This window comes from Poecile atricapillus, chromosome 14 (genome assembly GCF_030490865.1).
Source record: "Poecile atricapillus isolate bPoeAtr1 chromosome 14, bPoeAtr1.hap1, whole genome shotgun sequence".
In the NCBI taxonomy this organism is placed as follows: domain Eukaryota; kingdom Metazoa; phylum Chordata; class Aves; order Passeriformes; family Paridae; genus Poecile; species Poecile atricapillus.
In genome coordinates this window covers 2,357,171-2,380,373 of record NC_081262.1, presented here as the reverse complement: position 1 = coordinate 2,380,373, position 23,203 = coordinate 2,357,171, and the positions used below count along the sequence as shown (strand labels likewise).

The 23,203-nt window shown below is 62.2% G+C and overlaps 3 protein-coding genes across 5 annotated transcripts in view; 1 reads left to right on the top strand and 2 right to left on the bottom strand.

Annotated features, from left to right (window-relative positions):
• Positions 1 to 92: 92 nt before the first annotated feature.
• WDR24 (WD repeat domain 24) lies at positions 93 to 8,032 on the bottom strand. Of its 2 annotated transcripts, none has more exons than XM_058849628.1 (10): positions 7,908 to 8,032; positions 6,386 to 7,293; positions 5,871 to 6,048; positions 4,465 to 5,140; positions 4,194 to 4,309; positions 2,276 to 2,397; positions 1,867 to 1,971; positions 1,458 to 1,795; positions 513 to 697; positions 93 to 395 (listed from the first exon to the last, which is right to left on the bottom strand). In XM_058849628.1, the coding sequence occupies exons 2-10, from the start codon at positions 6,864 to 6,866 to the stop codon at positions 227 to 229; spliced, it is 2,370 nt and encodes a 789-aa protein (XP_058705611.1). In that variant the 5' UTR covers positions 6,867 to 7,293; positions 7,908 to 8,032; the 3' UTR covers positions 93 to 226. The 2 variants fall into 2 exon arrangements, with proteins under 2 accessions (XP_058705611.1, XP_058705610.1); XM_058849627.1 differs by having other exon boundaries at positions 7,869 to 8,028.
• Positions 8,033 to 10,791: 2,759 nt separating this feature from the next.
• Positions 10,792 to 23,025, bottom strand: FBXL16 (F-box and leucine rich repeat protein 16). Its single transcript, XM_058849652.1, has 6 exons — positions 22,962 to 23,025; positions 14,002 to 14,712; positions 12,748 to 13,256; positions 12,355 to 12,439; positions 11,725 to 11,788; positions 10,792 to 10,940 (listed from the first exon to the last, which is right to left on the bottom strand). The coding sequence occupies exons 2-6, from the start codon at positions 14,695 to 14,697 to the stop codon at positions 10,792 to 10,794; spliced, it is 1,503 nt and encodes a 500-aa protein (XP_058705635.1). The 5' UTR covers positions 14,698 to 14,712; positions 22,962 to 23,025.
• The window catches only part of IGFALS (insulin like growth factor binding protein acid labile subunit), a 52,333-nt gene continuing 48,626 nt past the window's right edge, over positions 19,497 to 23,203 (top strand). For both annotated transcript variants that reach the window (XM_058849639.1, XM_058849638.1), the window contains exon 1: positions 19,497 to 19,500. The gene's annotated coding sequence lies outside the window, so the exon portion shown is untranslated. The remainder of the gene's footprint in view (positions 19,501 to 23,203) is intronic.

Sequence of the window (23,203 nt, the reverse complement as noted above, 5' to 3'; positions counted from 1 at the left end):
GGATTGGTCCGGGGGCCATCCCGCGGGCACTGCATCCAGGCGAAGCAAACACAAGAGTCCTAGCTCAATTCAACTGCTGGTTTGTTTTAATCCGGTAAAAAACGGCCGGGCAGGGGGTGCACCCCCGGCCCTTATTTACACAAATAAATACAGGGAGGGCGGTGCCAGGGCTATCGAGCTGCCTGCCCTGCTCACCCCCTGCCAGCCCCCCCCGCGGGCACGGGGCTCAGGTGTACTCGCAGAGGTGGCCACAGCCAGCAGGGCAGTGGGAGCTGGTCTCCAGCCACTTCATGATGTGCTGCAGGTGGCCACCGTGGCTGCAGCCCTGGCACCAGACGAAGAGTCCCTTCACCACGTGGTGACACACGGCACACATGCTGGCACACTGCCGACACCTGCACGGGGAGATTCGGGTGAGCGTGGGCAGGGACAGCCCTCGGGGGGGCAACAAGAGGGAACAAGGGCACCCACCCCATCCCCCTGTCCCCACAAACCCCTCTGGGCTCCCTCACCTGTCGCAGATCCAGCCCCTGTTGCTCATGGGCCGCTTGCAGTTGCTGCAGTTGATGTGCAGGGTGGTGGAAGCCTGGTTGAGGCAGTTGATGGCACGGCAGGTGCTCAGCTTGATCACCTCGTTGGAGATGTTCCAGAGCTGGAAGCGCTGCAGCAAGTCGATGTAGGACGTGTACCAGTGCTCCTGGGGACAGCCACAGACAGCTGAGCCTCCACATCCACCCCAAAACCCCCTCAGGATCCCAGCCCTGCATCCCAAAGGCAAGATGAGCCCCTGGGGGTCTCAGCCAGGAGAGAAGGAGGCTTAGGGCAGGGGGCTTCTCACTCTACAAGTCCCCAACAGGAGGGGGGAGCCGGGGGGGAGGTCAGGCTCTGCTCCCAGGGAACAAGGGACAGGACAAGAGGAAATGGCCTCAAGTTGTGCCAGAGGAGGTTTAGTCTGGATGTTAGGGAGAATTTCTTAATGGAAAGGGTGGTCAAGCATTGGCACAGCTGCCCATTGCAGTGGTGGAGTCACCATCCCTTGGAAGGATCTAAAAGCTGTGCTGATGTGACAGCTGGGGACATGGTTCAGTGGTGGCCTTGGCAGTGCTGGGTGAATGGTTGGACTCGATGATCTTAGGAGGCTGTTTCAGCCTAAAGGGTTCTGTAATTCTCTGATCCCTGCAGTGGGAGAAGGGCTCTGTAATGCTGGGGAACAGCATCCTTCCCTATATCAACAGGGCAAGGTCACCTCCCCATCCTGGCCGTGCAGAACCCACCTCAAGTCCCTTCCAGAACTGGTGGTAGGGCAGGTACCAGAACCCTGAACCTGGCTTAGAGCTGGCCTGTCAGGGGCTGGAGGAGAAGGGACGTGCCCCAAACCCCAGGCAGGATCCCATCCCATTGGGATGCACCCCCTGTGTGTCCCAGCAAGGCATGGCCCTGCCCCCCATGGGCTCTACCTGCGTCTGCTCATCGATCTCCTTGCGGATGCGCTCTCCCAGCACGATGAGCACGGACACGGCCGTCTGCACGTCGCCCTGCTCGGCGTAGAAGAGCAGCGTGTCCCGCACGATGGGGTTGAAGAAGTCGGAGGGCAGGCGGTTCTCGTAGAGCGAGTGGGAGATGGAGATCAGCGAGAAGGACTCCACGGGGGTCAGTGACACCGTCTCGGCCTCGTTGCCGCTGACGTGAGGGGAGTCGGCCTTGTCCTGCAGGTGGTCCAAGGCCGATGGGTTGTCCACGATTTCGTGGCGCAGGGGAAAGGCTTCCTGAGGAAGGCTGTATTCCTGCTCTTCAGCTGTGAGAATAGCAGGAATGAGCAGGAGAAAATCCAGCTGGGACAGACAATACCTCCCCCTGTGCGCTCACCGTGTGGGTTCTCGTGGTCCATCATGTACAGGTCATCCTCATCTGCCTCCACATCTCCCAGCAGATAATCTGCAGGGACGTCGCTGCCCTCCGTCTCCTCATTGTCTGCGCACCCAGGGAAAGAGAAATCAACTCATCACACCACTGGATCCACCTCCCACTGTCCTGCCCCAGCATGCCAGGCTGTGCCCGAGACACACAGCTCAGTTCCCCACCACTGTCACTGTCACCCCAGGTCATCAGGGAAAGTTGTCTTTCTGCAGCGCCTGGGGCTTGGTGTCCCTCACCCTGGGGCTGCAGCACATCCAGCCACCCCAGTTCACAGGATAAATGCCCCAGTTCATCCCCTGTCTATGGCTGAGGAGGGAGGAGCTGTGGGACTGGGACTGTGCCCACCCAGAGACGTTACCCTCGTTGTTGATCAGGGTGGAAGAGGAATCCATGAGGATGTTTTCTGTGCGGCTTTCTCCTTTGCTGCGGTCCAGTCTGGACTCGCTGCCCAGCCCAGCAGGGATATCTTTCAGGTTAAAGCTGGGAAAAAAAGCCAAATTTCACAGTTAGAGGAGTATAAGGCTTCCATTAGAGCCAGCAAACAACCTGGATACAGGTGTCCAGTTGCAATTTGAATGGTGAAATATGAGATACCCTTTGTGGGCAGAAGTCAGCAGTCCCCACTGTGTGACTTAAAGACACATTGTGACTGTGATCACAGCCCTTCCTCCAAGCCTGGCAGTACATGCACTGCAAAGGTCTCCCTGAAGAATTCCAGCGCTGAGGAGGCTCTTGGCTCCATCTCCTTCCCCTCAGAGGCAGGTGAACAGGAGCTGCCTCGCTCCAAGGTGCCTGGCTGTTTGTTATGCATCACCACGCTTGGCCTTCACCAAGATGGAAAAGGGAAGGGATGGGTTTGGAGCAGAGCCCAGCTCCCCAGGCTCCTGCCATGTCTCAGACAGCGGCACAGCCACCCGGCTGGAGGCAGAGCTTGCTCAAGGACAGTGCTTGTTTCCTTTGGTGTTATTTGAGGATCTGTCAGTCACTGTGGGAACCCGGCACTGCGAGGTCTGACAGCTCATTTGGAGTTCTCACCCCTCACGTTTATGTCATTGAGAAGAGGAAAAACAAGTTTTCCTGCTTCATCAGCCCACAATGGGCTCTCCATGTCAGCAAGCTGCTGGCAGAGCTGGGCTGTTCTCTCCCTTGGAAAGGCTCCAGAAGAAAACCTCTGCACACCAGCAGTTCCAGCTCCAGCCATGAGACACCTTCTCCATGGCCCTTGGTCACCATCACTGCCCTGGGCACTGCTGAGGCCTCACCTCAGATCCTGGGGTCACTCTTGGGGGCCCTCATGACAGGAAAGACACTGAGGGGCTGGAGCGTGTCCAGGGAAGGGAACAGAGCTGGGAAGGGGCTGGAGCAGCAGGAGCAGCTGAGGGAGCTGGAAAGGGGCTCAGCCTGGAGAAAAGGAGGCTCAGGGGGCCCTTCTGGCTCTGCACAACTCCCTGACAGGAGGGGACAGCCAGGGGGAGTTGGGCTCTGCTCCCAGGGAACAGGAACAGGAGGAGAGGGAACGGCCTCAAGTTGTGGCAGAGGAGGTTTAGATTGGATATTGGGAAAACTTCTTCATGGAAAGGGAGGTCAGGCACTGGCTCAGCTGCCCAGGGCAGTGGTGGAGTCACCACCCTTGGAGGTATCATGTAGACGTGGTACTCAGAGACATGGTTTAGTGGTGGCTTTGGCAGTGCTGCTGGGGGAATGATCTCAGAGGACTTTTCCAATGTTAGATATTCTGTGATTCATGAATTCAGTCACTGAAAAGCTGGTCCCAGCCCCATGCCCCACCACAAGCCAAACTCTGGTTGAAGGAGGGAAGAAAGCAGTGTGTGAGGCTGCACAGCTTGAGGCCAGGCTGGGCACTCACTTCCCAACATGGGAAATGGTTGTGTTCAAACAACACCAACATGCAAACCAGCACAGCCTGAGGCTGAGGGAGAGCTGTCCCTACTCGCTCCCTGTCTGGGGCAGGTTAGTTATTAGGTAGAAATTGTTCCCTATGAGGGTGGGCAGGCCCTGGCACAGGGTGCCCAGAGAAGCTGTGGCTGCCCCTGGATCCCTGGAAGTGTCCAAGGCCAGGCTGGATGGGGCTTGGAGCAGCCTGGGATAGTGGAAGGTGCCCATGGCAGGGGGTGGAATGAGATGAGCTTTAAGGCCCCTTCCAACCCTAACCATTCTTGTATTCCATGATATGATTCTATAACCCCATCCCAGCCAAGGAGCTGTTCCCACTCCTCCCCTCAGGAGTTACCCCACTCAGCTCCCACCCCCTGTACCTGTTCATGAGTGGGAGGGCAGTGCTGCCTTTCCCCATGCTGTGGTTGAGGTTTGTGGATGACACGGTGCCGAGGCTGGAGTAGATAATCCTCAGCATCGTCCACGTCTGAGCCACCTGTGTGGAACACAGTCCCTGTCAGCCCTTTCCATGCTCCCACCCCACTGCAGCCCCAGCTCTCCTGCAGCAGCCCCAGCTCTCCTGCAGCAGCCCCAGCTCTCCTGCAGCAGCCCCAGCTCTCCTGCAGCAGCCCCAGCTCTCCTGCAGCTCACCTGGTTGCGGTCCAGCCCCTTGGCCACCTTGGCGTTGTGGTCGCAGAGCTCGGCCAGCGGCCGGCCGGCCAGCGCGTACTGCTTGGCCGTGTGCACGAACCAGTCCATGCTGCCGCTCTCCACGTCCGTCTCGAACACGCTGAGGGCGCTGGAGGATGAGATGTACTCAAACTGCTCCGTGGGGTCCAGCTTGCGCTTGAAGAAGATGGGGTGGCGCCGGTCCCCGATGTAGGGCTTGCGGTTGGAGTCGGAGGAGATGAGGCTCTCCTTGGCGGCGAAGGCCAGGTCTCCGTAGAGGCTGTAGCACAGCCCCTCGGGGTTGGCCCTGTCGATGGGCTGGCTGGCGTCCTTGAAGATGTGCTGGTAAAGGGTGCTGTCCTTGGAGCCCGACAGGAGGAAATAGGGGTCGTGGAGGTGCCGCCACACGATGCCCGTGGTGACGTCCTTGTGCTCCTCGAACATGGCGGAGGGGATGAAGGGGCGGCGCACGTCCCACACGTAGATGTTGTGATCCACCATCATGGAGCAGGTGGCGATGTGGTGCTTGCACTCGGGGCGCCACTTCACCCGTGCCACCGAGGCGATGGTCTGCACGCAGTAGATCTCCTTGGCCCGTGTCGTGTTCATGTCCCACACCTTCACCATCTTGTCACGGCCGCCTGTGGCCAGCCAGCCCCTGGGACAAGGAGGGGTCAGTGTTCACCTCTCTGTTCCCAGCGTGCCACAGCACAGGTGTGACCACTGCAGGAAGGCAGCTGGGCTGCAATCCCATCCTCCCATGAGCTCCCCTGACACCTCTGCTCTGCAACCAGCTCAGGCAGCACCCTCCTTCCCACCCCCAGTTATGGCCCTGCACCTCTAGAGCCACATCCCAGTCACACCAGTTCCCTCTGGCTCTGCTTTCCACTAGCCAGACACAGCAGAGAGGAAAAGGCCATTTGGAACATATTTCAGTGTCCCTCTAAGACCATGAGCAGTGGCAGGGAATGAGGAGGGACCTGCACGCTGCAACAGCTGCTTCCAGATCCTTCCCAGCAACCTCCCAGGAAAGGGAGGAGGGAAACACGACTAAACACAAGTGAGCTGTGTCCCAGAGCAGCCAAGTAGTGCCTTCCTCAAGCTGAGAACTGGAGCAGAGGCTGCTGTGACACTGCTATACCAAATCATAAAACACCCACTGCATCAGAACCCCCTAATTTATCAAAGAACAAACCCCAAATACTCTTACAACACCCCAAATGCTCAAAGCAACAATCACTCCTATCTTCCAGCAACATCCTAGCCCCTGACACAAGTGGACAGGGTATCACAGACCATGCTTTCCCCCACAGGATCCCAATCCGGTTTTTAGGGTCTCTCTTGTCCTGCAAGGCTGGGAGGCTGGCAGGGTCCAGCCCCACACTCACCTGTCCTCTGGGTGCCAGTCACAGCAGAAGACAGGCCCGTTGTGGGCTGTGAACATCCTCTCGTAGCGGTCGGGCCGGCGGATGTCCCACAGCTGCACATTCCCGTTCTCAAAGGTGGCGGCGAAGGTGAAATAGTCCCGGATGCTGAACTGGACATCACGTACGCTCTCTGACTGGCCTGGGAAGGGACACAAGTTGAGAGTTCCAGCAAAGCTAAAAATCCCACTGGAAGAGCCATGAGGGTCCCTGGCACAGAGAGAAAGGGTAGCAAGGAATGCTGTGACTGTCTTCCATCTCCCACACAGACCCAGCTACTACTGAGAGGCAAAAAAGCCACCAAGTTGCCTCAGCTCCTTCTTTCCCTACTCTGAGCCAGCCCTGTTCCTGGGCAAGGGGAAGAGCAAAACCCCCAACCCCTGTCCCTCCTAAGGGTGAGGGGACAAGCAAAGAAAGGACAAAGCTCCCAAACTCTGCTTCCCCACAGGGAAACTGGACAACAACAGCCACATTTGTACCGGAGAAGGTGCTGACAGAGTCCTTCTTGCGCAGGTCAAAGCACTTCATGTAGCCGTCCTGGGAGCCGCTGAGCAGCATGTACACCTCGGTGGGGTGGAAGCACACCTTGTTGACAGTGCGCTTGTGCTCCGTGAACAGCTGGTCCTGCTTGTTGCGGGACGGCTTGCCCAGGTTCCAGGTGACCACCACGCCGTTGGTGGCGGCGGTGGCCAGCAGGTTCTCGTCCATCTGGTGCCACACCACGTCGGCGCAGCTGAAGTTCAGGGAGGGTTTGCGGCCCACGCGGAGGTTCAGCTTCTCCACAAACTGCTCCTCCTCGATGGAATAGATCTTGAAGATGTTGCGGCCGGCCACCACCACCTGGGCAGCGTCCCGGCACACGCTGATGGCGTTGGCAGGGGCATCCAGGTGGCAGAACATGGTGCGGCCGGACAGCGCGTTGCCCCCCAGGGCAGTGGTGACCCTGGCCATCTTCTCCATGGCTGTCCTTGGGGTGCTGTCCCCTCTCCAGCAGGCTGTCTGCACACCCACACGGCCGCCCTGCTCCACCTCAGCCAGAGCTGGGCAGGCACAGGCTGGGCTCCCGCGGCTCCTGCCAGGCCCTGCTGGCTCTGACCGTGGCTTTTTGAGGCTGCATCAACGGGCCGTGGAGGTGAGAGGTCACAGAGGCCACAGAGCTGCCTGTGGGAGGGAGATACAGCCCCACTCCTGCCTCCTTCTGTGGCTTCCTCTCAGGGAGTTCCTGAAAACCTTCTCTGGGTTCCTTGGCCACACCCTGAGACGTTTCACTGTTGCTGATAATGTAGGTCAAGTACAGCGCTGTGGCTGAAATGAGCAGTGTCCGCAGCACGAGGTGGGGTGAAGTGAGGCCACGGTCACCTCCGTGGGGCACTCAGAGTCCCAAAGCCTGCAAGAACCAGGGGATGACCCTCCTTCTCTAGCAGAGGGGGGACAGCAGCTACTCCAGGCTTCCTGGAAGGATCACAGGGTCCCACGGGCTCTGTCCTCCAGAGCCAGGCTGAGCTCCAGCCACAGCACTGCCCTCTCCAGCCCCTCTGCCCTTCCCTTAGCCAGCTCCCACAGGTCCCTCATACCTCACATTCCCACCCCCTCAAGGCCACTTCCCACCTTCAGAGGACCCTCAGGGTCCCCTCCTACCAGCGAGGCAATCCCCCAACCCCTCATATCCCACAGTCTCACCCCATCAGGGCCCTCTCCTGACCCACAGCCCGCCAGGACCCCTCAGATCCCTCATACCCCACACTTCCCCCTCTGCAGGGCCTGCTCCGGACCCAGAGCCCCTTCAGGGCCCCCTCCAGCCCTTCAGAGCCCACTCAGCGTTCCCTCAGAGCTCCCCCCAATTACCCTCCTCAGGGCCCCTTCCCACCCCTCAGAGCCCCCAAGGCCCCTCACATCCCGCTCCCGCCTCACAGAGTCCGCTGCCACCTGGTCTCGGACCCCCTCCGTGCGAGGCCCACCTACCCTGTGCCCAGGTGGCCGGTGCCCTTCCCGAAGCCGCACCCGGTGCCCAGGTGGCCGGTGCCGTTCCCGAAGCCGCGCCCGGTGCCCAGGTGCCCGGTGCCGGTTCCCCCGCCGGCAGCTCGGCCCGAGCAGGCCCCGCCGCGGAACTCCCGCCAGGCCCCGCCCCCTTCCGCCACTGGCTCCTGCCCCTGCCGCCAGGCCCCGCCCCCTTCCGATGGCGGGCACAGCCCCTGCAGCCAGGCCCCGCCCCCTTCCGATGGCGGGCACAGCCCCTGCAGCCAGGCCACGCCCCCGCGCTGCCAGGCCCCGCCCCCTGCCCGCTGACCACACCCACTCTGCGCCCTGGCCCTGAAGCCCCGCCCCTCAGGGGTGAGGCCACGCCCCCTCTCGTCACGCCGATACACCCAACCCCTAGGCCACGCCCCCATAGAGACCACGCCCCTTTCAGTGCTCCATAATCCACTCACGTGGCCACGCCCCTTCCCCGCCCACCCACGGCAGAAGAGGCCCCGCCCCTGTGATTGAAGCCCCGCCCTCAGCCCCAGGCCCCGCCCCCGCCCGGATCGGGGCGCGCTGGGGCCGGGGGGACAAGGCGGGCATTGATCCTGGGGGTTTCGGGACAGTGCGGGGTCTGGGGGTGCCAGAGGGACTTGACGTGCAGTAGGAATAGGGGTGCAAGGGGATAAATGGGTATTGGAGGATATGGGGTGCCTTGGCGGGGGTGCCGGAGGGACTGGGAGAGGGGGCTCGCTGGGATGAAGTGGGGTGCTGGAGGGATAGGAGGTGGAATGGGGACTGGGGGTGTAGGAGGAGGAAGAGAGTACCAGGGGGTTACGGGGTGCATCGGGGTGAGAGTGTCAGGGAGATGTGGGATCTGGGGGGAATGGGGATGCCGGAGGTGCATCCCAGAGGGAGTGGGAGTGCAGGAGAAAATGGGGTTTAGGGGTTTGTGGGGTGCATTAGAGGTCAGGGTGGGACATGCGGGGTGCCGAGGGGATATGGGGTGCACTGGGGGTGTAGGAGTGAGCTGGAGCGTTATAGGGGTGCACAAGGTGTGTGAGTGCGCTGGGGGGGCTGTGCCGGGTGGTAGGGTGTGCATTGGGGATGTGCCAGAGAGATGTGGGGTCCAGGGGAGTGGGGGTGCCATAGGGATGTGGGTGCGTGAGGGATGGGGAAGCAAGGGGATAAATGAGGCTCGGGGACTGTGGATGCTTTGTGGGTCAGGCTGCAGGGTGGGAAATGAGGGTGCCGAGAGGATACGGGGTGCACTGGTGGTGTACAGATGCACTGGAGGGATATAGGGGTACACAGGGGAGTAGGGCTGCAGGGGGTATGGGGGCCACTGCCATGGGGGGTGCAGAGGAGGGTATGGGAGCCGTGCTGGGAACGGGGACTTCTGCAGGGCTATGGCACCCCGAAACTGCTGCTGTCCCCTGCAGGGGTGCGGGGATCCTCTTTGTGCCGCTGTCCTGCCCGGCCTCCGTGTCCAGGGACACTGCCGAGTTTGGGGGTGCAGGCAGCCCCCCACCCCCGTGCCAGGGTCGCTCCGGGCCCCAACAGTGCCACCCTGGGACTCCCAAACCCCCTTCCAGGGCCACGAGGACCTTTGTGCCATTTTGGTGTGAGAAAGGGACGTTTCGGACAAAGGAGGGAGCGGAGCCGGCGGTTGGTGCAGCAGTTCCTTCCCGGCCGATACAAAGGCAAAACAAACCGAAAGCGTGTCCGTGTCCGTGTCCGTGTCCGTGCCCATCCCGTGTCCGTGCCCATGTCCATGTCCTCATCCATGCCCACACTCCTCCCACGGCTGCTGTGGCTGCGGGCAATGCCCCGGGGGCGGCCACCGAGCCCCGACCGTGCTGGGTCCCCGTGGGCACCCCAGCCCCCGCCGGCTCGGTCCCATCTTGGCTCAGGGTCCCCCCCGGTCCCCCGCTTGCCGCTGGCATCGGGGTGATGGCTTTTCAGCTGGAAGAGCGGTGGCGGTGGCAGTGTGTCCTAGGTGCCACCTCCTGTCGTCTCTCTGTGCTGCTGGTGTCGCCGTGGTGGCTCAGACGTGGCCCTGGTCCCCCGGGATGTCCCATCCCAGACGGATGGGTCGCTCCTCGGCGTTGGCATCACCCCCGCAGCCCCACGGGGCGCAGTGGGGTCCCCAGGGCCACGGGGGATGCTCGCCAGGAGAGCCCGGCTGCCGGGGCAGGATCCGGCCGGGGCGAAGCCGCGTGGAGAGGCTCAGTGGGGGCTGTCACTTGTCACCGTCCCCCCGGGTACCCCGAAACCTGCCGTAGCACGAGACTGAAGCAAGCGAGCATGCGAGGGCGGCGGGCGGGCGGAGAGGGACATCCTATTCACCGGGAGAAAGTGCCCCGAAGGCAGGGCCGGGGGCTGGAGGGGACACGCAGCACGGGGGTGGGGTGGGGGGTGTGAGCTCGGTGACGCGCTCCGGGGGCGTGAGGGGACCCATCCAGCCTCCGCCGCCACCCAAAAATAAGCATCCTCCTCTCGCCCATCCCTGGGAGCATCCTTTGGTCCCCAGGAGCATCCCTGTCGGCGGGGCCGTGTGCCCACTCGGCACCGGGGCGGGGGGAGCAGGATGCGGCCGGGGGGGTCACACAGCGTCGCCTTCCCACTTTGGGCTTCCATGATGTCCATTCGTCTGTCCGGAAGGGATTGGCAGGACACCGGGACGAGCACGGGCGATGGCGGCGGCGTGGGGGGAATTTACACGGTACCCGGGGGGGCTCCGGCCAGGGGCGACGCCTTCCCCCATCTCCCCCCGGAGCCCCGCGTCCTTCGGGGTTGTCGATGCTGGGGATGTCCGGGCTCGATTGGAATCGGGGGCTCCTCTGGAATCCCCCAGCAGCCGGAGGGAGATGGGGTGGGCGATGGTGGCCGGGGTGGGCGCGGGAGCGGGCGGCCGGGTCCGGCGCTACTCGATCACCATGCAGCACGGCAGGTGCTGGGAGAAGTACTTGAAGAGCTCCGGGGTGGCCCCGGGGCAGTTGGTGAGTTCCAGCTCCTCCAGCTCCTGCAGCTGCACCAGCCCCGACAGCCCCGTGGTGGTCAGCAAGGGACAGCCTGCAAGGACACAGGGTACACTCTCAACCCAGAACACCAACGCTCCCAAAAAATACTGTCCCAAAAAATAGCATCTCAAAGGCACCGGATCCCAAAACACCAAAATCCCCCCAAACAGGACCAAAGGATAAGGACCTCAAAATCCCAGCACCTCAAAACTCATCACACCCAAAAGATAGAACGCAAAAAAAACCCAGTGTGCTTAAAAAAAAAGTACTCTCAAACCCCCAACTCTCAAAAGAAATCACCCAAAATATCAGTATCCAAAAAATCCAGCGCTCAAAAAGGCACACAAAAACCAGTACCTTAAAGCACCAGCATCCCAAAATACCAAGACTATCCAAATTAGCACCAAAAACCCCCCAGCAGAACCCAGAAAACCAGCATGCTAAAGAATAGTGCTCCAAAACACCAGCACCCCAAAAAACAACACCCAAAACACCACAGCACTCCAAGGTCAGCCTAAAAACCCAGCATATCAAAGCACCAGTATTCTCCCCCCAAAAAAGCACCCCAAAAAAGAGTGCCCCGAAGAACAGCTCCTCAAAAACCCACACCCCAGAAAACTTGAATCCCCAAAACAGAGCTCCCAAAAACCACAGCACCCCAAGAATCCAGCTGTGGATCTTTCCCCACAACTGGGCTGGGTGCAGGTGCCTGCTGGCTTGGGGGGGATGCTGGCTGTCCCCAGGCTGTCCCCAGGCTGTCCCCAGGGCTCTCTCTGTCCCCATGCCCTGTCCCTCCCCAGCCCCTGGGGTCCCTGGTAGAAGGGTGAGGGTCTCACCAGCCAGCGAGAGGAGGCGCAGGCTGCCCATGCCCAGGAGGTGCTTCAGGCCAAAATCCTGCACCTGGAAAAGATGGGATGGGGATGAGGGGTGACACTGGGGATGACCACAGCACCAGGGCTCAGCATTGCCGAGCTGGGGTAGGGAACTGGGTGTCAGGGCTGGGAACCTGAAGCAGGGTGCAGGATGCTGGGGCAGTGAGCTGGCTCTGGGTGCCGGGGCAGGGAACTGGGATGGGACAGGGTGCAGGGAGCTGGGTGCTGGGGAGGGGAGCCTGAGCAGGATGTGGGATGCTGCAGCAGGATGCTGGGGCAGGATTCTGGGTGCAGGGCCGGGGTACTGGGTCTGGGTTGTACGACAGGGAGCGGGGAGCCAGGGCAGGGAGCCTGGTGCTGCAGCAGGGCACTGGGTCTGGGGATACTGATGCTGGGGCAAGGATGCAGGGTCAGGGTGCTAGGGCTGAGTCCTGCTAAGCTCACAGGAGCCCTCTGCTTCCTGGCACTGAGTCTTGGGGTCTTCAGCCAGCCCCAGGAGCCCACCCTGAGCTCATGGCCCAACCCCAGGGAGGTGCCACCATGCCCTCTCTGCTGTGCTGAGCCAGGACGGGCACAGCCGTGTTCCACACCTACCTGGCAGCACCAGCGCAGGTAGAGGCTCCGCAGGGATGACATGGTGGACAGGTAGCTGAGGCCGGTGTCGGTGATCCGCACGCACCTGCCAGGACACGGGGTGTCAGGGCCAGCTGGTCACCCATGGGTGTCCCCAAACCATGGCCCCCATGCTGCACCCTTTGCTTCCAGCGTGGCTCAGCATGGCATGGCTTGGCATGGCATGGTTTGGCATGGGGTGACACGGCACAGCACAGCTCGGCACGGCCTGGCATGACATGCACGGCATGGCATGGCTCAGCGCGGTATGGCATCACTCGGCATGGCTCGGCACAGCTTAGCATGGCACGGCACGGCTCAACACGGCATGGCATGGCTTGGCATGGCACAGCACGGCTCAGCACGGCCCTTTACCTGTCAAGCACCAGCTCCTCCAGCTTGTGCAGGTCGCAGGCGATGTACTCCAGGGCCATGTCGGTGATGCGGGGGCACCAGGACAGGTCGAGGCTGCGCAGCTTCCGCAGGTTCTCGGCCACCAGCTCCACACCGTCATCGGTCACCTTGGAGCAGCCCGAGAGGCTGAGGACGCTCAGGTTGGGCAGGCTGTGGACCATGTTGACCACGCCATGGTTGGTGATCTCCCAGCAGGAGTTGAGGCGCAGGGTGTGGGTGGTGTAGCCCTGCTTGGCGGTGAAGTAGGCGAGCGCCGTGTCCGTCACGTGGTAGGCTTGCAGGTTGAGCTCGGTGAGGTTGGGCAGGAGCTGCGAGATGGCGGCGATGGCATCGTCGGCCACGTTGATGCAGTCACTGACGCTCAGCGCCGTGATGCGGGCGTTGAGGCTGGACCACAGCCCGGCCTCTGTGAAGTCGTTGCAGCCTGACAGCTCCAGCCGCACCACGCCCTGCATCTGCTCCAGCATCACCTGCCGAGGGGCAGGGGGGTCAGGCCATGCTGGGCACTGCCACCCACCCTTGTGCATCCCCACTCCCTCTGAGCCCTCTGTGGCTCTTCCCACTGCTCCCAGTCTTGCCTGGGTCCAGTCTTCTCCCTGGGACCTCCCTGGCATGGGCTCAAGGCCTGCCTTAGGACAAGCCAGCATCAGTAGGGAACAGGAGGGGACAGGCAGGGACCCCTGGCTGCAGCCCCAGCACTGTCCCAGGTGCTGCTGGCAGGGTTGTCATTGTTGCCCGCTCCCAGCACAGGAGCTGTGAGGTGAGGTGTGCCCACAGAGCAGCTGCTGCAGTGTTTGGCCATGGTGCAGGGCAAGGATCTCGGTGGGGACCTTGCCCAGCCCCCTGAGTTGCCCCATCTCTGCCTGACCCTCAGCCCCTCACTTGGGCGACTCCCTTGTCGGGGAGCAACCAGCCAAGCAGGAATGTCCCATTCCCAGAGCCCTGCTTGTCACCCACTGCCACATCACAGCCCAGCAGCACGGCCACCTCACCTGGCTCTGCCTTCCACAGGCAGCAGGGGTGAATCCCCAACAGCCTCGTGACCCTGCACAGGCTGCACCCATCCCACTGCCCAGACCACAGGCAACACCCGTGGAATGGCCGTGCCACCTGCCTGCTCCTTCCCTGCCACCAGAGAAAGCTCTGCCCACGTGGCTGTCCCCAAGGCCACCAGGACATCTCAGCCACTCCGGTCACCTCAGCAGTGTCACCTACCTCCAACCCCGCATCTGTGATGGTCGACCTCTTAAGGCTCATGGACTTGACCCCCTTCTTGGAGAGGGGGTAGTTGTCAATGAACTCACAAATGTCCAGGTCAGAGACACCCACGAGGCAGAAGCCGTCGAAGCCGCGGACGGCGAAGCCCTGCAGGCTGACGAACTCCTTCTCTCCACCGGGCAGGATGTTGTAGAGCTCTTTGGTGTGCAGGACGGGCGTCAAGCCCACCCAGAACTTGGGCTGGTAGAGCACCCGCCGCCATGCCTTGCACACCTGTGCCAGCACGCACTTCTCGCACGCCGAAAAGTACCAGAACAAGCGGTTGAGGATCTTCTCGTCCACCGCCAGCTGCCTTTCCGAGGGCGAGCCTGGCAGCCGCTCCGGAGAGGGCTGCTCCGAGCCTTCGCTCGTGTTCAGTCCCACCAAGGAAGCGCCAGGAGGGGAGGAGACGCTGGCCAGAGTGGCCAAGGAGAGCGGGGAGGCCAGGCTGGGGATGGGCAGGTCACTGCGGTGGGCTAAGGCCGGGCTGAGGATGGCAGGCACGGAGGAAGGCTGGCACAGGCGGTTTTTCACGGCAGGGGTGCCTTTGGTGATGCTGGCGGAGCCGAGGCCGTTGGGTTGTGTGGGGATCTTCACCAGTCCATTGCGGGGCAAACATGGGGGCTTGGTGTCGCCGTTTCTCGGGTTCGACATCTTCCACAGGTCTCTCTGTAACACAGGGGTGTGGGATGAGGGGCTGGGGGGCTGCTGGGGAGGGTGGCCACGGCTGGGGGAGCATCCCCCTGTGATGAGGGATGGATGGGGATTTGTCCCTGGATATTCACATCCCTCTCTGAGCCTAGAATCCAGCATGGCTAACGGGAGATGAAGAAGGATCCTCAGACTGCTTTGGATTGGAAGGGACTTCAAAACCCATCTCATCCCACATCCATGCCATGGGCAGGGACATCTATCCCAGGTGCTATCCAGGAGCTCCAAGCTCCATCCAGCCTGGCCTTGGACACTTCCAGGGATCCAGGGGCAGCCACAGCTTCTCTGGGCACCCTGTGCCAGGGCCTGCCCACCCTCCCAGGGAACAATTCTTTCCCAATATCCCATCCAGCCCTGCCCTCTGGCACTGGCAGCCCATTCTCTCTTGTCCTGTCACTCCAGGCTCTTGTTCAAAGTCCTCCAGCTCTCCTGGAGCCCCTTTAGGCCCTGGAAGAGGCTCTGAGGTGTCCCTGGAACCTTCTCCTCTCCAGGTGAGCACCCCCAGCTCTCCCAGCCTGGCTCCAGAGCAGAGGGGCTCCAGCCCTTGGTGCACTTTTGTGGAGGGAAGGGGGAAGAGGCAGAGGAGCAGAGCTGCTGTGTCCATCGTGCCAGCCGAGCACTCAGCAGCCGGTCTGTGCCAGCCATAGCGCCGCTGATCCTCGCGGAGCCCCGAGGCAGCCGGGCAGCACCCGGCAATCCGGGCCAATAAATATTGCAGTGGCAGCAAGGCCGGCTTCCCACCGGCCCCGCCGCACCCGCCATCCATTATTCAACGCATTTCCCTCTATAAATATGGAGATGAATTATTGATGGGGGCTCAGCCCCCTCCCCCTGACCAGCCAGGGCCTGGCACAGGGCCCTGCCCGACTGCTGCCTGTTCTGCCCGCACCCTGTGTGCCAGTGCCACACCAAACCCTGCCAAAAAGCTGATCCTGGCAAGCCCTGGGGGACAAGGAGCTGGAGCACGGGAATGCAGCTTCCAGTGCTTGGAGCTGGGGACAGGGACCTGGCCCTGAAGCCCCGAGGGGTAGTTGGCACATGCATCCATCAGTGACAGGAACTGAGGACTGCCTTGCCTGCCAGCTCCTCCCAGACCCAAGATAAAAGCAAGGGAATTATTACAGCTGCTTGATTTAGGATGGAGAAAGTCAAGCCCTGGTGGAGGGGCACCGAGGGAAGAGCATCCCTCTCATGGCCAAGCTCCGTGGTCCCTGAGGGTGCTCCATGCAGCCTGGGATCCCCTGCTGCCCCCATCCATCCTTTTCCCCCTCACAGCATCTCTGGACTTATCCAGCTTTCCTGGAGCAGCCAGGGAGGGAGCAGCCACCCAAAAAAAGATCTCAGAAGCTCAGTCAGGTGCCGGTGGCACATCTGGAAAACCCACGGGATGGCGAGGCACATGGCATCTCCCGAGGACAGCGTTCCCAGCACAGCGGGGCCGTGGGACGGGGCTGGTGGGAGCTGCCGCAGCATCTGCCGTGCTGCGAGCGGAGGTGCCAGCAGACAGCCCGGCTCGGTGGCAGCGTCCCGGCGAGATCCAGCCTCGGGGGACGAGCCCAGCCCTGTGCAGACAGTCTGGCGCCGCTCCCGGCTTGGATGCAGCCGCTGCTGCCTCCGCTCACGCTGCCCGACAGCGGAGCTGGGCCGCCGATGCTTGGACATGTGTTGAACTCGCTTGAAAGCAGCAGAAGGGGAGGGGAGAGAAGAGAGAAACTCGAAACCAGCGGCTCGCTGCTTGGCAGCAATTAGGGAAGTAAACAGAACGTGCACCGGGGTGTCTCCCACGGCCACGGATCCAAACAGGCACCAGCGGCACGGAGGGGCCGCAGCCGGAGCTGCTGGACACGGTGGATGATCCCAGGAGAGGGGAGGCGGGGGCAGAGGGGCAGCCCCGGGCTCGGGAGCCCAAGGGACAGTCACAGCAGGACACGGATGCTGACAAGCCGCCGGACTCACCTCCAGCAGGAGGTTTTGGCACCGTGTCCAAGCAGCTCAGAGCTGGGCTGGGCCCCGAGGCCGGGCTCAGGGAGGCTCAGTGGGTTCAGCAGATTTCCCACTCCTGCCTTGGGAAGCTGAGCCAGGTCCCCCCTGCCCGGGGCGCTCAGGCTGCCTGTCCAGAGCACAGAAATCCCGAACTTTGAGTGAGCTCGGAAGTCACTTCAGATAGAAAGACAGACAGAGATTCGAGCCTCTGGGCACAGGAGGATCCGGGCAGCGGTGGGGGGAACCCAGGCTGGCATTTCTCTCTGGGAAAATGAGCAGGCAAGAATTTGGGTGTTCCTACCACCCCCAGGCGCGGAACTGTGCTTGGGGAAAGACCCCAGTGTAGAGGAGGTGGGCTGGGAAGGGCAGTGGGTGCAATATCCATCCCTGGGGCAGTGCTGGCAGCTGTCCTGTCCTGTCCTGTGGCACAGGAAAGCCCCAGCCTGCAGCCAGGCAGCCCCGCAGTTCCTGCAGCCCAGGATTGAGCCCGCATTGTTCTGATGTCCAACGTGCAGCTCCCACAGCCCCTGGAGGTCACAGCTGCTGAGTTCAGGGACACCCAGAGCACTCCCAGGCCCTCCCATCCCGCAGACAGGGATGGACAGACAAACACAAAGCTGTCTTGGAGATGTCAGCACAGACCCTCCCCGATGCTCCAGCAGCTCCATGAACACCTCCATAGGCTCTTTGGCCACTCCAAAGCAGCGGGAGAGCAGAGATTTGTCCTTTTCCCTTCTCCCTGTCACGTCACTGTTTGCAGATTGCATGACTGGGCCAAGCACACCATCGTCATCGGGATTGTTCAGCACTCGGTACAGCCATCCTCACTCGGGGGTCCCACAGAAAGGGCCCAGATTTGCAGCCCCCCTCTGCCACAGCCCCCTTTGCTCTCTCCCAGGGAAGTTCCAGCTGCCAGCCCAGTGGGACAAACCCTGACAAAAGCAAAGGTCAAAGTCCTTCAGTCCCCCAAATGCACTCCAGGTGCACATTTCATAGGCTACGTCACTGCCAGAGAAGTCACTCCGTTCAGGAGGGGTTTGTCACCCACGGCAAGCGATGATGCAGTGCTGGGGGGCGGATTTGACGCAGGGAGAGAGAAGAAAGCCGGGGTCTAAGAGCCTGTCACCAAAACATTGCACAGACCATGAGGATGCTGGGGTGAACAGGATGGAAACTGCCAGGAACACAGAGCTTGTCCAGCCTGTTGGAGAGTTTACTATCTCCACGTGGTAGTGAAGAGGGATGAGGGCCTTGAGAGACGGGCAGAGCCATCAGTCACCCTGTTGGTGGTGGGGCTGGCTGGGAGATCCCTGGCTCCTGGATCAAACAGGATCGGGGGTGAGCTCTGGGACAGCCGGGCTTGCAGCTACCGAGGGCTCCGTGTCAGCCAGACCAGAGGCCACGGGACACCCCGAACGTGGGATCTGCAGGGACCCCGGCCCTGCTGGGGTCAGCACCGGGGACAGGGGCTCCGGATGGGGTCAGTACCGTGCCCAGAGGCTCCGGTCAGCACCGGGGACAGAGGCTCCGGTCAGCACCGGGGACAGAGGCTCCGGTCAGCACCGGGGACAGAGGCTCCGGTCAGCACCGGGGACAGAGGCTCCGGTCAGTACCATGGACAGAGGCTCCCCTCAAGGACACCGCTCTCGGGTCCCTGCGAGCGTCCAGCACTGTCGCGCCGGGCCCTGCGAGGACCCTCCTGCCCAGCTCCTACAGGACCTTTCCTAAGGGAACCAGCATCACCCCTCTAGGGCCCTGCGAATATCCAACATTGCTCCAGCAGATCCTTCTAAGACATCCTACTATAACCCAGCAGGCTCCTGTGCAGATCTGCTACTGCCCCACCAGATCCCAGAGAGAATCTCTGATTGCCCCACACACCCCCCGAGGACCCTGCTGTCACCCCCGCTGCTGCCCCCCAGCCTCGTTATTGTCCTGCCAGGACCCAGAGCCGCTGCAGAACGATTCAGAGCAGCCATTGCCGACCCCGACACGCACACGGGGATGTGCAAAGGCCCGGCCGGGCCCGCAGAGCCCCACGGAGGGTGGGCACGGGGGGATGCCCCCGGTACCGGGCTCGCTCCCGCTCGCACCCGCAGCCGCCGCGTGCACGCGCGCCCGGGGTTGCATCAGCTGAATTCATTAGCCCGTCTATTTTTACTAATGCAGCAAATCAAGTTGCTCTACAGGCGGAGAAAACACACCCGACACGGAGAGCCGTGGAGGAGCGCGCAGCCGAGGCTTTTGTCCAGCGCTCCTGAGGGGATGAGCTTCCCTCGGCTCCCGAGGCTCTGCGCGATGGCCCCGGGCAGCAGCGAGGCTCCTGCCGGGGGGGCCGAACCTGCAAGCCGGAGCACATGGCAGCGATAAAGACATCCCGCTGCACAGCTCCGTGCTGTGAGGCTGCCTCCTGCTCTGATCCCGCTGGATCAGAACACGGCCCGTGCTGTGAGCAGCGGCTGTGCCACCGCCGACCCCCGGGGCTGGGTCTCTGCGGAGGGCTCGGATCACCCCAGCAATGCAAAGGAGCCGCTAAGGACCCCGGAGGAGGCAGTGGCTCCCCCGGAGATGGAGGGGCAGTGGCTGTGTTTGGGTAGGGAGATGCTGTACCTGTGTGTGAGTGTGCACAGGTGGATTTGTGCTCACACGGCTGAGCTGGGAGAGAGGCTCAGAGCACGGCTCCAAACTCAGTGCTACCTTTTCCTTTCTGCACAATCCAGGAATTCAGGGTAGGGAAGGGCCTTGTCTCTCCTCCCGGCCCTGGAGACCTGCTGTTTGTGTGATGGGAGCTGAGAAACTCCCTCCTGGGGCTGCCCTGAGAGCTCCTGGGGAGACCTAAGGGCTGGGAGCAGCTTTCCTGCTTCCTTGATGGCTCCCAACGACGCCAAGGAGCTCATCCCACCTTGCAGCGGACAAAGAGGCTTAGCAGGGCCTGGGGAAATGACTGGTTTGAGTCCCATTGCTGGGGGCTGCTGCTCTCAGTGCCGGGGGTCTGGTGAATCCATCGCTGGGTCTTGCAGCTCATGGCCAAGCAGAGCTGTCATGCTATGAACCCCCAGCACTGAAATCTCTCAGGCCCCACAGCCTTCCTAAAGGTCAGGCTCAGGCTTTGCAGGGTCAGCCCCATGCCCAGGGAGGTGGGAAAAGCTGGCTGAGGTGCCAGCACCAAGTTCTGCTCAGGTCCCCAGCACTTTGGGCTTTGCTGAGAGAGCAGCTCCGGTCCGGGGGCACTGGGACCTGCAGCTCCTGTCCCCCAGCCCCCAGCGTGGGGGAGTTACAGGGGGAAGGCAGAGCTCCAGCCCCAAGCCTGGCCAAGCAAAACTTCCTCACAACAGGGTTCCCTCTGACCACCAAGCCCCTCCTGCAGCAGCTTTCAGTTTCTCTGCTGAACACTCAGCAAATTCTGACCTCTCTCCTTCTTCCAGGCAGCCCCTTGTCTGCTTGGGAGGAATCCCCCAGCCAAAAGGAGCAGAGGAGGGACAGATTCAGGGCAGAGCTGGACCCCTGGTCCCCTCCAGCCTCCTCTGGAGATCCAGGCTCTCACACCATGGAAGGATGCTCGTGCTTAAGCCAAGCTTCTCCCTGCTCCCCACTGACCGAGGCAAGGAGAAGAGGGAGCAGCTCCTGGATCCTACCCAGCCTGGTCTCCTCTCACTACAAGCCCAGCCAGAGTCCAGTGACAGCTCTCGGTGTGTCCCAGCCCCTCCCTCTGTCCCTCCCGAGCCCAGGAAGGGGTGAAATGCAAGATCCCATGAGGAGCCAGGAACCAGGAGTGCTGTCTCCAAGCCCAGGATGTGGATGAGCTCCTCAGGTGCTGCTGGGACTTGTGTCTGCCCAAACCCTTCATCCCTCCAGACATGGCGACAGCCACACAAGCTCTGGTGCCTCTTTGCCCCTGGGCTCGGGGGTCCTGCTGGAAGCTGGGATTGCGGTCAGACAGGGGCCCTTGGCACGAGGCTGGTGGGACACCAGGGCAGGCAGTGCCCAGCCATGGCACTCCTTGGTGAGTGGGTCTGTGGGTGCTAAATGTCAGCACGAGCTCCAAAAGCCATCAGATGCCTCATGGAAGCAAAGGCACCATCCTGATCCTGCTCCCCAGCACAACCCCCTGGCCTGCTGCTTCCCCTGTCCAAGAGCTGGGCAAGGATCATCCCTCCAGCAGGGAGAAACCCTGGAGAAACATCTTCTGCTGAACTATTCCCTCCCCAGCCACTCTTCTCCTGAGCCCTGAGCTCCTCCTGCGAGCCAGCAGCCCTGGAGCACCCAGCACACGTGGCTGGTCCCCGTGGCAGGTGGGCAGAGGTTGGGAGGGGGTGGGATGCTGCCAAAGGAGCTCTGCTCGCCCGCGCACCCAATCCTGCTCCCTCCCACACCATCAGCACCCACTCGCCTCCCCAGCTCCCTTCCCACTCTCTGGGTGCTGCTCGCTCTGCACGGGCACTGCTGGGGAGCAAGAGGAGATTGGAGATGGGGAAGCAGCTACAGGCAGGACGATGTGGCTTTGCCATGGAGCTGCCAGAGTCTGAGCCGGGCACAGCTGAAATCTGCAGAGCAGAGGGGCAGGATCCAACCTCCAAACTCAAAGTGCTCCCACTCCTGTTGTCCTTCTGTCTGTCCCCATGGGATGGCAAACACAGCTGTGACCCCACTGCAGGGGACAAGGGAGCCCTTTCCCCACTCTCCCCTGGCCCAAACCAGGGTCAGTCCTCCCCCGGGAGGAGGATTTGGGGAGTCATGAGGGTTCCACTGCCAGGGCTGCTTGTCCTGCTGCTCCCCACTGCCGTGGAGCCGCTGGCACGGGGAGGGGAGCAGGCGAGGGAATCGATGTGGGGGAAGCCAGCTCGGGGAAAAATAGATATCTAGCTCATTAAAAATGGATGCTTGAGCGAGTCCTCCCCACTCCAAAGCCACCTCCCTCCCTCTTCCTGGTAGCCGGAGTGAAATCAGCACCCAGCTTCCAGAGGAGGGGAGATGCCAGCACGGCATGGTGCTCGCTGTGTGCCTGCTGCTCCCAGCCTGCTGAGCCCCTCGGGGTGCTGTGCAGGGGCCCCGAGACCCCCCGGACCCTGGGCAGAGGGTGGGCATGGGGAGGGTCTGCCAGGAGCATCCCTGGTGCGGGGATGTGTGAATCCCAGTGCTCCGGCCTTCCCTGCCCCGCCACTGCCACGTCCCACCAGCACCAGCAGATGCCCAAGAGGCAGAGCCACCTCAGCCCAGTGCCCCACGGCACCCCCGGACCCCCACATGGCCAAGATCTTGGGGGTGTCTGGCTGGTTGCTGCCAGAACCCCGTGCCTCAGTTTCCCCCCGCCGTGCTCAGCCCCAGCCATTCCATGGGGTCGAGCCTACCTGGTCCCCAACCCCACACACTGATCCCCCTGCCCATCCCCTGCTCCACCAAAACAAACTCCTTGTTCCCATCCTGAACTGATGGGAGATCCACGGCCCCATGCTGGGCTCTGCAGGACCCCGCTGTGGGGCTCAGCCCCCTCAGCCCCATCCCAGCCTGGGCCTTCCCTTTCCTCCATCCCCTGGGCTCTGGGAATGGGGGAGGCTGCACCTGTCCCCCCATCCCTTGCTGGTGTCACCCTGCACCCACAGAAAGCCACACCGAGGTTTTGGGGGGGTTTGGATGTTTGAGTGCAGCCTCGGGGATGCCAATGGTGCCACCAGGGAGGACAAGAGGAATTTTAGAGGCTGGCAGCAGAGATGGAAGGGGACAAACATCAACCCCACACTGGGGCGACCCTGTCCTTACGGCGATGTCCCCTTACACCCCCAGGCCAGAGCAGCCCTGCAGGATCCACCTGATCCCCTCTTTTCCCTGCCTTTCCCAGCCGCTGGTGCCCGGCTATGCTGGGGGGGGGACACTACACATCACCTCATCCCCCCCACATCCCCCCCTCCCCAAACCAAGGGGGCGGAGGGGGCAGGATCACTGGGGCGGGGGAGGGTCACACCGACCACCATCCTCTGCTGAGCTACCGGGAGGCGGGGGCGGAGGGGGGGCCACCGGACCGGGAGCCCCGGGGCCGGGCCGGCTCTGCCGCCGTTATATAACGCGGCTCCATGATGCGGGATGCGGCTGGGGGTGGTTGCGGTGCCGGTGCCGGCATCGAGATCAGGATCGGTACCGGTGGAAGAGGCACCGGCACCGACCCCGGCATCGGCACCGACCCCGGCACCGGCTTTGTGTCGTGAAGGGTTTTCCCGAGCGGCTCTTACCTCCAGCCCTGTCTCCCGAAGCTCATGCCATGCCTTGTGCCCGTCTTCTTTCGGTTGCAGCAAAAAATCCCACCGGGAAGAAAACGGCGAATAATCCCCCCAAAAATCCCCGTTGGCAAAGGGGCCGGATCCCGCCCGGCCCCCGCCCCAACCCCGCCAAACAACAGGAAAAATAAGCGGGGAGTGGAGGGGGGGAATGGGGCCGGATCCGGATCCGGGGGGATGGAGAAGGGGGGCCCTGC

Bases quoted from the DNA above. Each gene is read 5' to 3' on its own strand.
- WDR24 (XM_058849628.1), bottom strand. From the start codon at position 6,866: ATGGAGAAGATGGCCAGGGTCACCACTGCCCTGGGGGGCAACGCGCTG. The intron at 1,972-2,275 runs GTAACGTCTCTG...CTGGGTGCGCAG, and splicing joins CACCCTGATCAACAACGAGG to ACAATGAGGAGACGGAGGGC. The intron at 698-1,457 runs GTAGAGCCCATG...GGCTGTCCCCAG, and splicing joins AGATCGATGAGCAGACGCAG to GAGCACTGGTACACGTCCTA.
- FBXL16 (XM_058849652.1), bottom strand. From the start codon at position 14,697: ATGTCGAACCCGAGAAACGGCGACACCAAGCCCCCATGTTTGCCCCGC. The intron at 12,440-12,747 runs GTAAAGGGCCGT...GTGTCCTGGCAG, and splicing joins GAGGAGCTGGTGCTTGACAG to GTGCGTGCGGATCACCGACA. The intron at 10,941-11,724 runs GTGAGACCCTCA...GTGTCCTTGCAG, and splicing joins GCGCCTCCTCTCGCTGGCTG to GCTGTCCCTTGCTGACCACC.